This window comes from Myodes glareolus, chromosome 6, assembly GCF_982192425.1.
Source record: "Myodes glareolus chromosome 6, mMyoGla1.1, whole genome shotgun sequence".
Lineage (NCBI taxonomy): Eukaryota > Metazoa > Chordata > Mammalia > Rodentia > Cricetidae > Myodes > Myodes glareolus.
This window is the reverse complement of record NC_142031.1, coordinates 13,659,918-13,676,988: the sequence shown is the minus strand read 5'-3', so window position 1 is coordinate 13,676,988 and position 17,071 is coordinate 13,659,918. Positions and strand designations below refer to the sequence as shown.

The 17,071-nt window shown below is 50.1% G+C and overlaps 1 protein-coding gene across 1 annotated transcript; it reads right to left on the bottom strand.

The window, feature by feature from the left end:
* Nucleotides 1–1,685: 1,685 nt before the first annotated feature.
* Necap2 (NECAP endocytosis associated 2) lies at nucleotides 1,686–14,656 on the bottom strand. The gene is made up of 8 exons (XM_048426679.3): nucleotides 14,508–14,656; nucleotides 10,509–10,609; nucleotides 9,052–9,156; nucleotides 8,887–8,968; nucleotides 7,242–7,350; nucleotides 4,753–4,930; nucleotides 2,495–2,579; nucleotides 1,686–1,898 (listed from the first exon to the last, which is right to left on the bottom strand). Exons 1-8 carry the CDS (start codon nucleotides 14,597–14,599, stop codon nucleotides 1,850–1,852), a joined length of 801 nt encoding a protein of 266 aa, XP_048282636.3. The 5' UTR covers nucleotides 14,600–14,656; the 3' UTR covers nucleotides 1,686–1,849.
* Nucleotides 14,657–17,071: the final 2,415 nt, after the last annotated feature.

Here is a 17,071-nt window from a genome sequence, read left to right as displayed (position 1 = left end):
TCTCAGAAGGATAAAGTATATCTGAGTACAGACAAAATTCTTTTTAGAGCTATTAAAAATGAGTGGGACCAGAGTTCATATACAGTTAGTCATACCCAGGTCTCCATAGCATTGGAGGCAGAAATATCCAGATCAGCAGTCTCACCGTCCCAGCCAGGCCCATAAGGTGAACTTTTGTGCCAAAGCATCCTGAAAGCTCATCTGAGTCTCCTACATGGAATGAAACCAAGAGATCCAGACCTTCTAAACAGCTGGTTGCAGGTCTCCTGCCATGTCTTCAAAATAGTATCTTGGTTCTACCCTGACTATAGAGTTGAGGGATGGAATTTTTGGCTTGAAAAGCATCTTTAATTTTATGGATTGGCATTTGGAAAACAAGTATTCACTTAGATGGGCATCAATGAGGTCCTTCTGACACAGTCCTCTTGTGTTTTCAGGGGGGCAGGATTTTTTTTTTAACTTTTTTTTGTCTGGCCTCTGTATACATGTACCCTTTCACACTTGGGCTTGTGTGGTGGGTCTACAGAGAGAAAGTTCTCCACAGGTTTGTCCATTGAAGGTCTATGACACAATTGGTCTCCACCAGTGACTCCAGCTGCCACAAGGATGGGAAAAGACTCCTCTGGACATGCTAACAGATGTGCTACCCTTAGAGCAGAAGGACCAGGTTCTCCTCTGGATGAAATGATGCCCTGGCACCCGAGAGCTGAGCAGCCACGCTGCCAAAAACACATCCATCTGACAGACACTACAGAAGTCAAAATTTTTATTTTTTCCATCTTTAAAACTCTGGTCCCACAAGGTCAAAAATTCTTTCAGTTCACGGTCTTGACCCTTCAAAAAAGAAACCTTTCAACTGAAGGTAAGGTTAAGTCTATAAAGGAACATCAGAGAGGAACTGAGGAGATAATGGTTTCTTAAAACCGCTACTGATGGCCCAGGCTTCCAGCTGACAGAGCTCCTCTGTCACAGTCTCTGAAGGGAGAAAAGGACAGGCTATCTACAGACATGTCCCTCCAGAAGCCACCAGGGAAGGACCAGCCGTGCCATGACCCTGTGAGCCCAGAGCAGAGGCAGAAGACAGGCAGGCTGACCCAGTCGGTGATGCTCCAACTTCCTCACAGCACTGCTCAGCAGACTCCCAGAGCCTGCCCCACCTGAGGGGCGACTGCTTGAAGACATGGAAACCAGGTACACAGGATGGCTTCCGTAGCCGCCTCTGGGGCTCAGGGCAGGGAAGAGGGTGTGTGAGAGGACCCAGCCATGGTGGGTCCCTCGCAAGGGCACATTAGTGCTGGTCAGCATATTAGCAGAGCAATGTATTAACATTTTCAAAAAGCTGACTAATCTTTCCAGTGTCCCCCGACAGCCCACTCAAGCTGCAGCTCGAAGATGTGCTAGCCATCAGGAAGATCCTCTGGAACATCCGACAATGTCTACAATGCACAGAGTGCGGGGAGTACCCTGCCCAACAGTGAATCTGGAACACCTGCCAACCTGAGGGGCAGAGCTGAACCCAGGCCACAAACTCAACCCATTCTGTGCTTTAGGGGCTGTGTTTAATAAGGATCACTTCATGGAAGAAGGCAGGTCTGGGTCCCTCCCGTAAGGAAGGATGAGCTGGGGGCCCTGGAGTGTCTGACCCTGTCGTCTGGCTGTGTAGCACCTGTACCCCAGCAAGTGAGGCATTTTACTGCCAATTTACTGCTTCTTGTTGCTCAGGCTGCCAAGAGAGCCAGGCAAAGAGAGGAGAGTGATGCTCCAGGGGCCAGCCAGGGAGCGCTTCGCCACCTTCTGTGGGCCTGATGAGGCAGCTTCTTCCCAGAAGTTGTGAAGAAAAACTTGTGCATCAAAACTGGACCCAGCCGGTGCCTGGCTGAGACTGGCTGGAGGGCGGCCTGTGAAGGGAAGACAGGAGGTGGCAGTATCCAGCTGTTGGAGAGCAGACACAGGGGCATATTTTTGGGCAGACGGAGCTCTGAGCAGGCAGTCCCCAAAGGACCTAGAGCAGCAGGCAGCAGACATGGCTCAAGGATCCAAATCTGGCCCATGTGTGGATCTTAGCTGTCCATTCCTTTACAAAAGACAGACCCGCGCTGACAGCTCCAAAGTCTCCCATATACCCCGAGGATAGGTATCTGGCATCTTTCCACACTGACCCCAAGGGCAGGCCATAAAGTTCAGGAGATGCCTTGCCTCAGAGATCCTGTAAAGATGGTCCAGGCCTAAAATCTGGGTCTTGATTCCTGACCCAGGGCAGCAGTTGGTGAGAACCAGAGAAGTTTGCGAAAGGAGGTCTCAGGCAGTGGGGAACAGTAGAAAGCTTTTATAGAGGTAAAGAGGGCAGTATGCCACCCAAGGCAGGGGCTCTGTCCCATGGCTACTATGGAAATGTCCAGCCAGTGCTAGTCTCCCAACAGGTCGAACCAGCAATTCCAGGAAACTCAGGGAAATAGTTCTGGCCCCACCCAGGCCAGAAAGCTACCCTCCTTACCCTGTGGATTTGGTGAAGTCGCCCCAGACATCAGCAGTTGTGGCAGCAGCAGGCTTAGACTGTGGCCAGGGTTCTGTGGCACCTCCTAGTGATGTCCCCAAATCCAATGAGAGAAGAAAGAAATAGGGAAGTCAGGTATCTTTCTGGTAGTCTCAGTTACTAAATTTTTAAATCTGGGGACCAGTCTCCCAGACAGCTGAGACACAGGGAGAGATGTTTTGGGGACAAATGACTCCAGAGAGAGCCACATTTCCACCACCTTATTCATGGGTCCTTGGCAGAGAGAAAATAGGAGCCACATACAAGGTGGAGGGAGTGGTGCCAGGGAACATGAGTCACACCGTGTGTCCTGTTCTGGCTTCTGGAGTGGGAATGCCTCCCGAAACCCCAGAGCCCACCCAGAAAGCCTGCAGCACCGTGTGCCTCAAATGGCTGGAGCCACAGGTCACACACTGCCAGGGAGAGCCTTCCAGTCGAGGCCACACAGAAGCTGCCCTCACACCTCTTCTGGGGCAGGCCTATTCCTGGCTTCCTAGTGCCTTTCCTATCCTGCTAACGGCCACACTGCCATTTCTCAACTGCCCTGGGCTGGAAAACCAGATAAAACCAAGATCCCCATTGGGGACACCTCACAGTTCACTGAGTGCTAAGCATGCATTACCTCATTTGAACCTCACCACAGCGCCTAGGGGAGGAGGTCAGGCTGGGATTAGCTGTGTGACTGTGCAGGTCATTTGAGTTTCACTTTTCTTATCTCTCATTCGGCTGACAGGACAATTTCACAGGGCAGAATGAGCTCCTAGATCCGGCATGCTCAGCTCAGGCCCAGCACAGTGTCTGTCACTAAAATGTCAATGAGTGAACCCAGGCTGGCACCCAGGGAGAGTTCACAGTGGTCAGCATACTACTCCGAGTGTAGCACAAGGCTTAGCTCAGGTGTCTTCACTATGAACATCATCAGTATCTCATTCTACAGATGGGAAAACAGACGCACAGAGATGTAGGCCATTAGGAGCTCAAAACATAGAGCTAGTCTAAATTCTGCACCGTGGTTCCAGAGCAGACATCAGCAGATGGCAGCTGGCGGCTCTCTGCCACCACCTTGTGTGTAAACGTGTTTACTGCAGGCTGTGAGTACTAGGATGGAAGCCAGAGAGCAAGGACTCCATGCTGTACAAAAGATTCTGACTTCACGATGCCACATTTGGTTTTTTCAGCTTTATTATGGCTTATGAAAATGTTAAATGCATGTTCTACCTGTTTATCAGAATGCTACTGCAGCCATCCCAAGTTAAGTAACACTTGTCCTATGCTATCTCCAGAGCCTAATCCTCCACATTCACTCAGACAGGGCCCAGAGACCAGGGAAGGCTGAAACATACACAGAATGTTCTAAGCACTCAGACTGCTGCTCCTGTCCCTGGCGATGCCACCAGCCAGTGTCCTGTGAGCACACTCTGAACATAATGCCAGAAGAACGATTTCCTGATGCCAGGCAGAGCTAGATTCAACTCTGGCACTCTCCTGGCCAAGCTCACACTGCTGAGGCTGGAGCCTGACCCCCAGGGAGGGAGACAATGTCAGAGACTCTAAGAACCAGGAGCACAGGAAGGCTCCCTGCCTAGGTGCATGACTCCAAACCTGCAGACAGTGCTGTGGAAAAGGGTGGTGACAATCCCTGCCTGGTAGGGAGGTGGAGGGAAAGGGATCCCAGCACTGCCCCCTGGGAGAGCCCACGTCACATCTCCCCAGGGTGTCTCCTGTCCAAAGTACACTAACAGCTGCATCCACCTAAGACAATGCTTCTCAAAAATCTCAACCTCGGCCTCACTCTTCTTTCTACCTAGAATGTCAGCACCCCTGCCTCAGAGGCCTTCCCTTCATAGTTCAAGCTCCTCCGGAAAGTCCCCCCATGAGGAATGCTGCGGGCCCTAGTGATTCGGTACATTTGGCCTGTGCACCTGTGGTTCACCTTGCCCATGACACCTGAGTACAGACTACACTGAGGTCCAAGCACCTGCATACCGATAACTTCATAGCCACTGCCTACCAGTACAGGACAGGTGCCCTGAAGGGCCAGAGAGCAGAGAAACCTCAAGGGTATGCAAGCAAAACAGTTTGGTGCCACCACCTAGTCATACACACACACACACACACACACACAGAGGCACAAAGTGAGTGTGAGAAAAGGAAGCCACGGGATCACTTCTGGAGACAAAGCTGCCAGGTATGGACGCAATGGTCACCCCAGCACTCACCTGAACCAGAAACAACTGCTGGCTGGACTGGAGAGCCCCCCACAGACAACTGTTCCCCAGGGGGAGGGATGAGGGTGGCGGTCTTGCCCCCTGGAGGAGGGGGAAGCAGGCTCAGCCCTCCTGTGCTGGCAGGTCTGGTTCTTGGGGTCCCAGCTGTTCCTTCCTTCTTTCTCATGTTCTAAAGAGAAGAGCAGAACACAAATCAGTCATTATGCCACCACCATGTACTGGAAAAAATCCACGGAGACCTCCAGTCCTCAACATCATCTGTACAGCAAACGACAGTCCCACACAGCATCAGCATAGCTACAGTCAAGTCATCCCAGTTTTCCATCTAGCACCAAAGCGGTCAGTGTTAAACCCAGCACCTGACCTCACTTCTCACCAGGAAAGGACACACCAATTACAGCCATACACCGCTCCGCCCCACGAAAACAGCCCAGATATTGACTGCAGTGTACTGATGAGAGCTGAGCAGCCAGAACATGCATGCACGGAGAGGCAAGGGAAGCCAGCCTGAGCGCTCTGTTGAAGCATCCACAGGATTCTGCAGTCTCCTCCTTAGATGTGCGCGCCACAAAGACATGAGCTTGGACATTGACAGCAGCTCCATCTGGAGCTGACCAGATGGCGTCCCCCAGTGTCCTCCCTCAGGGAAACAGATGAACCCGGAACACACGCACAATGGCATGTGCCATCACAGAGGACAAACAACCACAGGCAACATGAATAACTCTTACAACATGACATTGAATGAAGGGTCATATATGAAAGGGATTGAGTCTCCCACACAATGCACAAAAGTGAAGCACAAACCCAGTCCAAGGTATCTGAAGTCAGGGCAGGAAGCTACTGAAAGTGGGCAGAAGGACTCCCAAAGGGAGTCTACTTCTACCTCTTGACCTAGGGAAGTCCCATGCTCTTAAGTCGTGTGTGTGTGTGTGTGTGTGTGTGTACGCACACATGCATGCTCATATATGTGACCAAGGATTCAGGTGAGTATGCGAGCCAGGTCAACCCTGAGTGCCATCTTCAGAAACACCACCCACTTCCTTGACCTGGAACTCACCACTTAGGGGAGGATGGCTGGCCAGTGAGCAACAGGAACCCTTCTGTCCGTCTCCCTGGCACTGGGCTACAAGCATGTGTTACCCACATTCAGCTTCTGTTTTAATGTGGGTCTTGAATTCAGGATCTCAACCTTGCAAGGCAAACACTTTACCAACAGGCATCTATTGTCCCAGCCCTTGTTTAGCCTTGAGAAAGTCACTCTGTTCTATGCTTATAATCTGGGACTTTTCTGTATATGATACTTCTATACAACATAACAGAGCAGCGAGCAGCAAGCATGAGCCGCAAAACAGCACAAGCCACACTGATGAAGACAGCGGTCTGCGTGTGAGCACAGCAGCGGCAGAGGTGAAAAGGCCAGCATCCTCCATGTGCATCCAATTGGGCCGGCTGTTTCTAGTTCTCCTATCGTGGCCAGGTCCCCCCAACCCCCATCTCTGTGCCTCAATCTTTCATCGGTTACAAAAAGAAATCCTGAAGTCATGAGAAATGCCTGAAACACTACCTGGCCCACTGCTGACGCTCATTACATGTTAGTTTCTTCCAAGCAAGAGAAAGAGTCACAGTGCCACCAGCCCACTGGATTGGACTTGCATTTTCTCTCAAGGGCCAGCTGGCCAACGTCAAGGTCCCAAAGCATCACCAGCATGAAGCAGGAAAGAGAAAGAAACGGTGAGTAAAGAGGAAAGCGTTATTTCAGAGTCACAGGCTTTCTCTACACAGATCCATTTGTCCTCGGTTCCCCCAAATACCTCCCAGCTCCACCACCCTCCACTCTAGCAGCCAGGGAGAAACCGTGTCTGGGCACCCAGTCCCGCTTGACTTGCTTCTATTCAACAAGAGCTGGCAGGGGAGGTTGGATGCAAAACCACACAGGAAGACTCCAGGAGCCAGGACACCACCACCAGCAGAAGCTACCCAGGACTCCCAGAACCCTCCGTGATGCCTGCGAGCCCAGGGTGTTCCCAAACCTTCCTCACTCAGGCATGAGGTCGAGATACAGCAGAGATAAGCACACTGAAGCTCCTGATCTGCTCCAACAGCCAGGACAGAAACACTAGGCACACTGGTACTGGCCCCACATGCCTGCCCACAGGTCACTTTCCAAGAAGCCTTCCATAGGCTCCTCCATTATGGGCCATCTGTTTTCTCCCAGAAGCCCTAGCACCAGGGCCACTCTAGCAGCAGTCTCGCCTGCCGCTCTGCAGTCACATCTGCACATGGTCAGCTCAACCTGAAGAGCCATAGAAGCAGAGGCCTGGTACCCTGGGGTGAACCTGGCATCAAGCCAAGATGCTGGATCCATTGTGGCTACATGGATAGAACTGAACTATGAAGGGTTGGAGGTGGGGAGGCTCTGGGCTGGGTGGTTTCAGAGTCACAAAACCATGTGTGTCAAAAGTGAGGGTGGGACTCACTGCGATGTTGATCTTGATGGTCTGGCCCTCCTTGAAGCCCAGGTCCAGTTTGGGGCCTTCGTCTGGGTTCTGGGCTTGTTTTGCAAACTCACTCTGCTGTTTCACCCACCTGGGAAGGATCAGGAAGAGTGGTAAGGCAGGAATGGCAGCTGCTCTGCATCTACATTCAATGCCTGCAGTCCAGGAGGCCCTTGCTGAGGCCGACTTCCCAACCAGCTCTGGAACTCTTAAGCAGCCACATGGTTTAGACCAGTGGTTCTCAATCTGAGGGTCAAATGACCCTTTCCCAGGGGCCGCATATCAGATATTTATATTACTATTCATAAAAGTGGCAAATTTAGTTATGAAGTAGCAATAGAAACAATTAGATGATTGGGGTCACAGCGTGAGGAACTGCATTAAAGGATTGCACCTGCAGCAAGGAAGGCTGAGAAAATGGTTTAGACTCTAAGGTCTTAACACTGCTCTGAAAACTGGATGAACTCATTCACAGGCGTACCCAGGAGGGGTGAGAGCCTGCACTTTCCCGCTAGCCCCTGGTGCAGTCTGTACCTCTGGCTCCACCTGAACACTCCTATCTTCACAGACAGTACAGATACCTAAAAGGAAACAGCAGCACAATCGTGAAGGCCCAAATATGTGAGCCTATTTCCACCTTGTCTGCCGGTCAGGGTTTGAAGGTTGCTCAAAATTGCTAACAACCAGGGATACACATCCTGACTTAGGGTGTGGTTACTTGGGTCTTTTGACATTAAGATGGCTCATACAAGCAGATTCATTCCACCCTGACAGATGGTCAGGACCTGCAAGCATACTTCTGCTCCTTCTTTTGTAACAGGAGGTGACCTGGGGAATGGTTGCCTTCAGGATACTTGGTCTAGTGTGGCTTCACTGCCTAAACAACAGAATGTTGATGACTTGATGTCTCAAAGTGTTAAAGCAATTAACTGTTCAAGTTGTCCTTTGTATCATGTTAAAAAGAAGTCTTTTGTTGCCTTCTTCCCCTTTTGTATTGGGTTATAAAAGTGTATGGAAAATTAAAGGCGGGCAATTTCAGTATCCACTGGAACTCCCTCCCAGTGGTATTCTATGTTTTTCTGTTTTATTATTTTCGTGTCTTCGTACTCTTTGCTTATATTTCTAATCCCCACGTCCCTACCTTGGCAAGTGGTACTTTTGTCGAGGCTGGTCCCCAACTTACAATGCTGTCTACACTCCACAATTCTACTAGCAGCCCCCTGGGACATAGGTGTACACACAAATGGCCAGGCACTACCCAGTTACCATAAGAAAGAGGCCTGAGGACGCCCTGTCCTTTCACAAAGGACACCAAAGCATCTGCAAGATAACCTGGAAATGCTAGGCCCTCTGGTGACATTATAAAGGAGCAGACCCTTAGAGCCACAGGGACTCCGGCAGCTCAGGAGCTACTGAGGAAGAGTTGGGACACTGAAAAGGCTAGGCCAGCTCACACAGGTGGCACACAGTCTTGGGGCCCAGCAGAGCCGAGAAGGCAGCCTAGAGGAGGACTGGCAGGCTGCTAACAAAGTAGTCACTGATCTGCACAACCAGGAAGACCACTTCTGTCCTGGAAAGAAGGGCAGAGAAGCAGGAGGCAAGAATACATGTCCCTAGAGATACTCACTTGAAATGGTCTTGTAACGCCACATTGAAGTCAAAGGCGTCCCCTCTGTCCCCAAAGCCAATCCCAATAAAAGCACGTCGCCCTGGGGTGGAGAGAAGTGACAGCCATTAATCTCATGTTTCCAGAGGCAAGGATTCTGCTCAGAACCCCCAGACCTGCACATACCATTTCCATCTTCAATGCGGACCACAAAGTACCTGCTGGAGTCAGTCACGCTCTCCACAGCTGAGCCAGGAAACTGGTCCACTGGGGCCTGAGCAAAGAGCTCCCCTGTAAGTACAGGGGGAGGGAGGTGAGTCGGGAGCCCTCCAACCTGGTGCTGCTGTGAATCACACCAGGTGAGCTGGACAGGTGGGCACTGCTCCAGGGTTCAAGCAAATCTATTCAATCTATTCCTGCTGCAGGGACAGTGCCAGCATGAATGAAGAGAAAAGCAGAGTGACAAGTGGCTTACTGGTTCCATCTGCTCAGTGTCAACAGTTTTTACTTAAGTGACAAGTATTTCAAAATCAGACTACTTTAAAACATCCATTTCTGGGACTTTTTGCAAGGTCAGGGTGTTGAAATAGTCTCACTATTTAGCTCTGGCTGTCCCAGAACTCATAGACCAGGCTGGCCTCACACTCAGAGACTCACCTGCCTTTGCCTCTGGGATGGGCTTAAAGGCATGCACACAATGTCTGACCTTGACTTTTCATAAAGATGAAAAGTTCTACCTATCCTGGGTCTCCAGCCCCACACAGTCACTCCAGGGTGGAGCTGCCAATAATCAGCCCAAGCAGCTTATTCTATTTGTATGGTCCCAGCGCAAGTGTGTCACACCTCAGAAAGGCCTGACCGCAAGGAAGGACTGTTAGAGGAGCCAGCGAGCCCGGCAGAAAGCAGGGAAGTTATGACCCTGGAGCACAGTCTAAAACACACTAAGTTCAGTCTCAGAGACTAGGCAAAAGGATGGCAGGTCTCACCGTGCGCTCCAGGCAGGATATGGAGCTCAGTGTAAGAGCTCGATTAGCAAGCCTGGGTCAGTTTCCCAGCAGGGCATGAAGCAGGCATGGTGGGGCATGCCTATAATCTCTATACTTTGGAGATAGAGGTTCAGAGGTTCAAGATCATCCTTGGCAACACAGTGAGTTCCAAAGTAGCCTGGGCTACATGAGACTGCTCAAAAGGAAAGAAAAGGCACCCTTGTGTAGTGTCCCCTTGTGGGCTCTGGGTTCCACAGCGGTAGCGATGATCACAAACCCAAGAGCCTCTATGTTGCTCCAAGCTCAAAGGTACTCTTATCGGTGCCCTCAGTGTCTGATCAAACACACCATTGTTTTGTTGGTTGAGAAAAGATCTCCCCATGTCCTGGGATTACAGGCATGACCACAAGCGTTGGCTATGTCTGGTGCTTTAGAAGCTGCTGGGTCACCAACGGTGACCTAGATGAAAACTGATGGCCCTGGAGCCTGCAGCTTGTCAACTTAGTCCACCCACTTCAGCATTTAGATGCACCTAAAGGCCTTTATCTTGCAGCAATGGTTTTGCCATGGCCTTACGCAGCCTTGGTCAGGGCAATCTCTCTCTTCCAGAGGTGGAAGCTCGGGCACCTTACTCCAACCTATGCCCTGTGCCTTTACCTGAAGTCCTGTCCTCCAGCTTGATGTAGGCCACCTTCCCTTTTGCTGTGATCCGTAGCCGGCCACTCCATGATGGCTGGTCCAGCTGCCATTCTGAGGCCCTGTGAAGACAAGAAAAAGCACTGAGTCTCCTGCTCCATTCCTCCAGTGCTGGAGAAGAGAATGGATAGGGCTGCTTGTTCAAGAACATGGCTGGCAAACGTTTTCTGTAAAAGGATAGTAACTAATGTCTCTGAAGGTCACACACTTCTGCTGGGCAACTGGACCATTCTGATGACGCAGTGGAAAACAGCTGAGCAATGGAAGTACAAGCTGATACTGTGTCACATACAGGGCTGCTGAGATGGCTCAGCAGCTAAGGGCAACCACCGCCAAGCCTGACAATCTGCTTCTGACCCCTGGCACTCCCCATCGCAAGAGAGCCATCTATCACAAATTGTCCCGACAGCCACTAGTAAGCAGCACATGCGCACAGACAGATACACACGGATAAATGTAATAAAACAATGTTTTCTGAGATGGGTGGGGGCCCAGTGGGTAGCCCTGCCTAGCCTGGAGCTCCCTTTATAGGTCAGGCTGGCCTGGCCTTAAACTCAAGAGATCCATCTGCCTCTGCTTCCTGAGTGCTGAGATTAAAGGTGTGTGCTGTCAGGAGACACACATGATAGATGAAGAGAATTCCTCCATGTTGTCGTCTGACCTCCACATACGTGCTGTGACAGGCATGTACCCCCACACATACACACAATACATAAGCAAATAAACATAAAAAAAATCTTATTACAAGGGCTTGAAAGATGGCTCAATGGATAAGAGCACTATCCATTGGGTCTATTTGAGGACCCAAGTTGAATTCCCAGGACCCACATGGCAGCTCAAAGGGTCTGTAACTTGAGTCCTAGGGGATCCCTTCTGGCCTCTAAGGCAAACATGTGGTATCCAGACAAACATGCAGACAAAACACCCATACACATACAAAACATAAATTTAAAAGTAAAAATAAAGCTGGGAGGTGGTGGCCTGTAAAACTACACCAGTTCCGGTCAGTGCTTGGGAACTAGGCTGAAAATTTAAAACACACGCAAACAGAGACAGACAGGGCCATGGGGACATCCTCACAACAAAAATGCCCACTTTATTGTGCTCAGGGGCAGCTTACATAGGGCTCTGGCCACGCCCCAGCTCTCGGGATCTCTCACCTGCAGACTCATCAGAACCCACTCCCCTGCCATCAGGGTCTCGTGCTCAGAGCAGCTGCAGGCTGTCTCAGAGCAGAGGAAAACAAGTTGTTTACAAGAAATTCAGGGTCTGGAGGTAGCAGTCCCCAACAGTGGCCCACACCTTTAATCTCAGCACTTGGGAGGCAGAGGCAGGCGGACCTCTTTGAGTTCAAGGCCAGTCTGGTCTATGGAAAAGAGCCAGGACAGGCTCCAAAGTTACAGAGAAAACTTGTCTCAAAAAAAATTAAAAATAAATATTATAACAGCTATATAAAAAGCTATTTTTAGCAAGTATCTTCTGAATATGGCTGCATCTCAGTAACTACACAGACATTGAAATCTGGAACTCATATTTTTACATCATGAAAGTCTTCAAAATCTCCAATCATTTAAAGTTGTAAAAATATTTTTAGCTTGTGGGCATTCAAAACCACAGGCCGCTGTAGCTTGCTGGCCCGCTCCAATGACCACAGACCTTCTCCCAAGTGGAATTTCCTTCCCAGCTTCCTTTCTGCAGAGGAAGCAGCTAGGGGCCTATTGTCTCTGGGAAGACGCAGTGATGCCAAGCTGACCAGCTGGGACCCTGAGACCATGTTGGAAGAAGTACAGAGGGGCACAATCTCTGGTAGAAAGAGCTTAAAAGTGCAAGAGTGTGTATACAGGGGAGAAATGGGGTAGTTAGAGAACATATTCTCAAATGTATTCCAGAAAGGAAGAAACACAAGGGAACAAGGACCCTCATCATTGCCTTACTTGGGAGGCAGAGGCAGGCGGATCTCTGTGAGTTCAAGACCAGCCTGGTCTTTAAAGTGGATGCCAGGATAGCCTGGGCTGTCTCAAAAAAACCACAAAAAAAAAAGTATAGCCAGGAGGTAGTGGTGCACACTTTTAATCCCAGCACTCAGGAGTCAGAGGTAGGCAGATCTCTAAATTTGAGGCCAGCCTGGTCTACACAGGGAAACCCTGTCTCGGGGGGGGGGGGGGGGGGGACGGGACCAGCAATAGTGAATAGTGTTACATTTTGGTTGCAGAAGCACAAAAAAAAAAAACAAAAAACAAAAAAAACCCAAAACAGCAAGCACCACGGGTATTTCCAGAAGGCTTTTCTGGTAAGTTCCTAAGCAAATATCATCTCTCTATAACTCTCAAGGGCAGTTGCTGCAGGGCCACACAAATGCAGATTCAGAGCTAACAGCACAGCAGACTCAGTTTCTGTTCCTCTTACTGGCGCAGCAGGCTTTAGATCCTGCTAAGGAGAGCACTAAAGGTTAGGTGAAAGGCGGGCAGTTTCTTCTCTATCGAACCAGCCTGGCCGGATACTTGGTGACTCTGCTCTCTGCCTCCAAGAGGAGTTAACCCTCACCTACTGAGTGAAGACCCAACAGATTTGGGTAGATAGCACCTCTGCTTTGGGGGCTAGTCTCCCGCCTAATGATAGAAAGGGAACGGAGAAGGCTGGGGAGATGGCTCAGTGAGGAAAAGCATGCACTGTGCAAACTTGAGCTGAGTTTGGATCTCCAGAACCTAAAAGCCAGGTGTGGCTGCAGGTACCTGGAAACCTTCCTCTGAGTGGCGGCGGGGCAGAGACAGGAGGATGGCTGGGGCTTGTTGAGCAGCTGGTCTAGATGAAACAGCAAATGCTAGGTTCAGCGCGAGCCCATCTCAAGGGAAAAACAGAGAAAGCAAGACGCTGGCTGGTCCTCCTGTGGTTTCTGCACGCGTGCACATGGGCGCGCACATCATGCCAACACACAAAGAAAGTACAGACAGCTGTTGCTTGCTGACCTCCGTTCTTGTTATTTCCATACCACTTGAAAGTCATCAAACGGAAACAGTAAGTGTTCAGTGAGATACCGGATCAGAAAGTGTGCTATATGCCTGTGTTACACAAGTGCAAAGGACAGATAAGTCAACGACACTCCAACACACTTGTGGTAGAGACTACTTTCTATTTCCAAATAACTTAGATACACGTTCCCTCCGAGAGCCACCCTTGTCAGGCAGTGGTGGCGCATGTCTTTAATCCCAGCACTTGAGAGGCAGAGGCAAGCGATCTCTGCCAGTTCGAGGCCAGCCTCGTCTACAGAGAGTTCCAGGACAGACAGGGCTATTCAGAGAAACCCCGTCTAGGAATTAAAAAAAAAAAAAAAAGCCATTCTTCCTAAGTAGCAACACCTCACCCATCGCAGGGCGCAGGTCACATCATTTATATCAGCAATGACTTTTTTTTTAAGTATCTTTCATCTTGTTTGGATAGGTGATGCCAAGAGTACGTACGGGAGGTATATAACAATAACAATGTCTGTACAACTTTGGGTCTCCCCCCTCCTAGAGTGGAGTCCTGGGTTCCCTTCCAGAGACACGCCATATGTTCACAGGCACTTGTGTTGATTTGCCTCAGGTGACGCCTACTCAAGACAAGGGCAGTTGGGTCCGCCCAGCTGCAGCTTGTTGTGATGGGGGGGGAATGAAACAGGGACCAAGAAAGCCAAAGACAGGGACGGGTCCCTCGGAGTGTCGGGTTCCCTCCCGCTGGGCATTTTCGCGGATCCCTTCAAGGCTGTCGGTTAGCGCTGTGACACGACCCGTGGACCCCGCAGCACACTCGGGTCCCCAAGAGCTGGCTGACACCTCACGGCCAGTTACCCCTCCTGGGTCTGGCCCCGACAGGAAGCAACCACTGAGCTATGTCCCTTCCTTCCCTAAACGCGACAGCCCGTCCTTGAATCCCGCAGTGCATGCCAGGGTGGCAGGGGAAAGGTTAAGCCAGAACGGTCACCTGTAGCCACGGTTGGTGGCCCGCGGCGGGATGCGGTAGACGTGGACCTCGGGCTTGACACAGAGAATCGACTCGTACTCGCTCTCCTCCATCGCGACCGCCTGAGCTCACCCAACTTCCGGCTTCTTCCCCGCCCTCTCGGGGCCGGAACTGACGGGACTCTATGACCAGCTCTGTCTAGAAGCAGCGCTTCCCAGCCCTCGGTTGCTCCTCGTCGAGTGCCCTCTGCCGGTCGCCTTGGGTCAGAACCCTGATGCTGCGAGCCCTGAAAAGCCTGCGGTGCAGACCAGAACCTAATCCGGAATCTGGTTGGGGGCCAAACTCCTATACCCTGGGCCAGGCCGGCTGATAGGCTAAACTGTGCCTTCTCTGCAGCCTCTCCCTCCAGCCTTCGTACGTGCATATTCTCAGCCGAATGTCCTCCTCCCTGCTAACCCAAGAAGGTTCTCAGAGGCTTCTGGAGAAATCTTGCTCCACCACCCTCTGTACTTTTTGTAATCTACTTGTGTTCAAGGCCCCAGTGGCTTAGCTCAACAGGAGTCAAAATCAAACTTGTGAACTAAAAATTCCTGGGTATTTTCGTCACTGCTGTATTGCTGTGAAGAGACACCGTGACGGAGGAAACTCTGATAAAAGAAAACATTTAATTGGGGGCTTGCTTACAGTTTCAGAGATTTAGTCCATTATCATCATGGTGGGGAATATGGAACTGGGGGGACCCTCGAAGCCCAAAGCCCGTTCCTATTATCCACCTCCAACAAGGACACTCCCCTTAATCCTTCCAAACAGTTCATCAACTGGGGACTAAGTATGCAAATATATTAGCCTTAGGGACATTCTTATTTAAACCACCCTATTGGGTGTGGGAGGGGGGAAGCCACACCTGTATGAAACTCTGGATGGAGTTGATAGATTGTGGAAAACTGGTTTATTTCAGGTTGGAGCCAGATTGGTTTGGGACTATCTTGACCCTCTAAATAGCCATTACTGCCCACCTCTGTGTGTGACCTAACATCCTTATGACTATTAGATAAATCTTTTTGGAATGTACCACTAGCTTCCACCAGTGAAAAAGCTGAGAATGTCTTCAGATAGCATCTGGGGCCAATACCTGACACTTCCCAGCTTTGCCGTCACCCACCTGCCAATGGTTTAACAATGCCTTGATTTATAACTACTTCTTCATCACTGTGGTGGTTTGAATGAGGATGGCCCCCACAGGCTCACATATTTGAATGCTTGATCATTAGGGAGTGGCACTACTTGAGAGGGACTAGGAGGCATGGCCTTGTTAGAGGAAGAGAGACACTGGGGGAGGGTTTTGAGGTTTCAAAAGCACACAGTGTAACTGGCTCTCTCTTCCTGCTGCCTGCAGACCAAATGTATAACTGCTTCTCCAGCACCATGTCTGCCTGCATGCCACCATGCTCTCCACCATGACCAAAATGGACTAAACCTCTGAAATCATAGGCAAGCCCCAATTAAATGCTCTCTTTTTAAAAGAGTTGCTGTGGACACTGTGTCTCTTCACAGCAAGAGAACACTAGGACAGTCATCAAAAATCGGTGGTGATGGCACACACCTTTAATCCCAGTACATCAGGCTTTCTTTTGGACCACCAATCAGCTCATAAATAAGAACATGGAGACTTAATATTAGTTATGCATGCTCACCCATATCGTATGCTTCTCCCATTAGCTCTTATAACTTGACCTGTTTCGTTTCCTCCATGTTTTGCCTCAGGGCTTTTTCCTTTCAATTCTCTATGTCCTACTTCTCATGCTTCTTTCATGTCTGGTTGGCTGGCACCGGCAGCCTGGCTGGCTGGCCAGCCCTGGTTGTCTCCTTCTCCTTCTCCCTTATTCCCTTCACTCTTCTTCCCCAGCCCAGTTTCCTCCTCCTATTTATTCTCTCTGCCTGCCAGCCCCACCTTTTACTTTAATGCCTAGGTATTGGCCATTCAGTTGGGTTTTTTTGTTGTTGTTGGTGGTGGTGGTGTTGGTTTGGTTTGGTTTGGTTTGACTTTTTTTTTTTTTAGATTTATTTATTTATTATGTATACAGTGTTCTTTCTGCATGTCTGCCACCAGACCAGAGGGCACCAGATCTCATTATAGATGGCTGTGAGCCACCATGTGGTTGCTGGGAATTGAACTCAGGACCTCTGGAAGAGCAGGCAGTACTCTTAACCACTGAGCCATCTCTCCAGCCCTGGTTTGACTTTTTGAGATAGGTTTCTTTGTGTAGTCCTGGTTGTCCTGGAACTTGCTTTATAGACTAGGCTGGCCTCGAACTCACAGAGATCCGCCTGCCTCTGCCTTCTGATTGCTGGGATTAAAGGCATGTGCCACCACTGTCTGGCTCAAAAAAGATATTTTGATATAGGCTTAAGGACAAGGGTTAGGTGTTGGCATACAAAAGAGTTTTAAACCCAGCACTTGGGAGGCAGAGGCAAAGCATTATCTTTGTGAGTTTGAGGCCAGCCTGGTCTACATCTACAGAATGAGTTCCAGGACAGCGAGAGCTACACAGAGAAATCGATTTCAAAAACAAAACAAAATAATC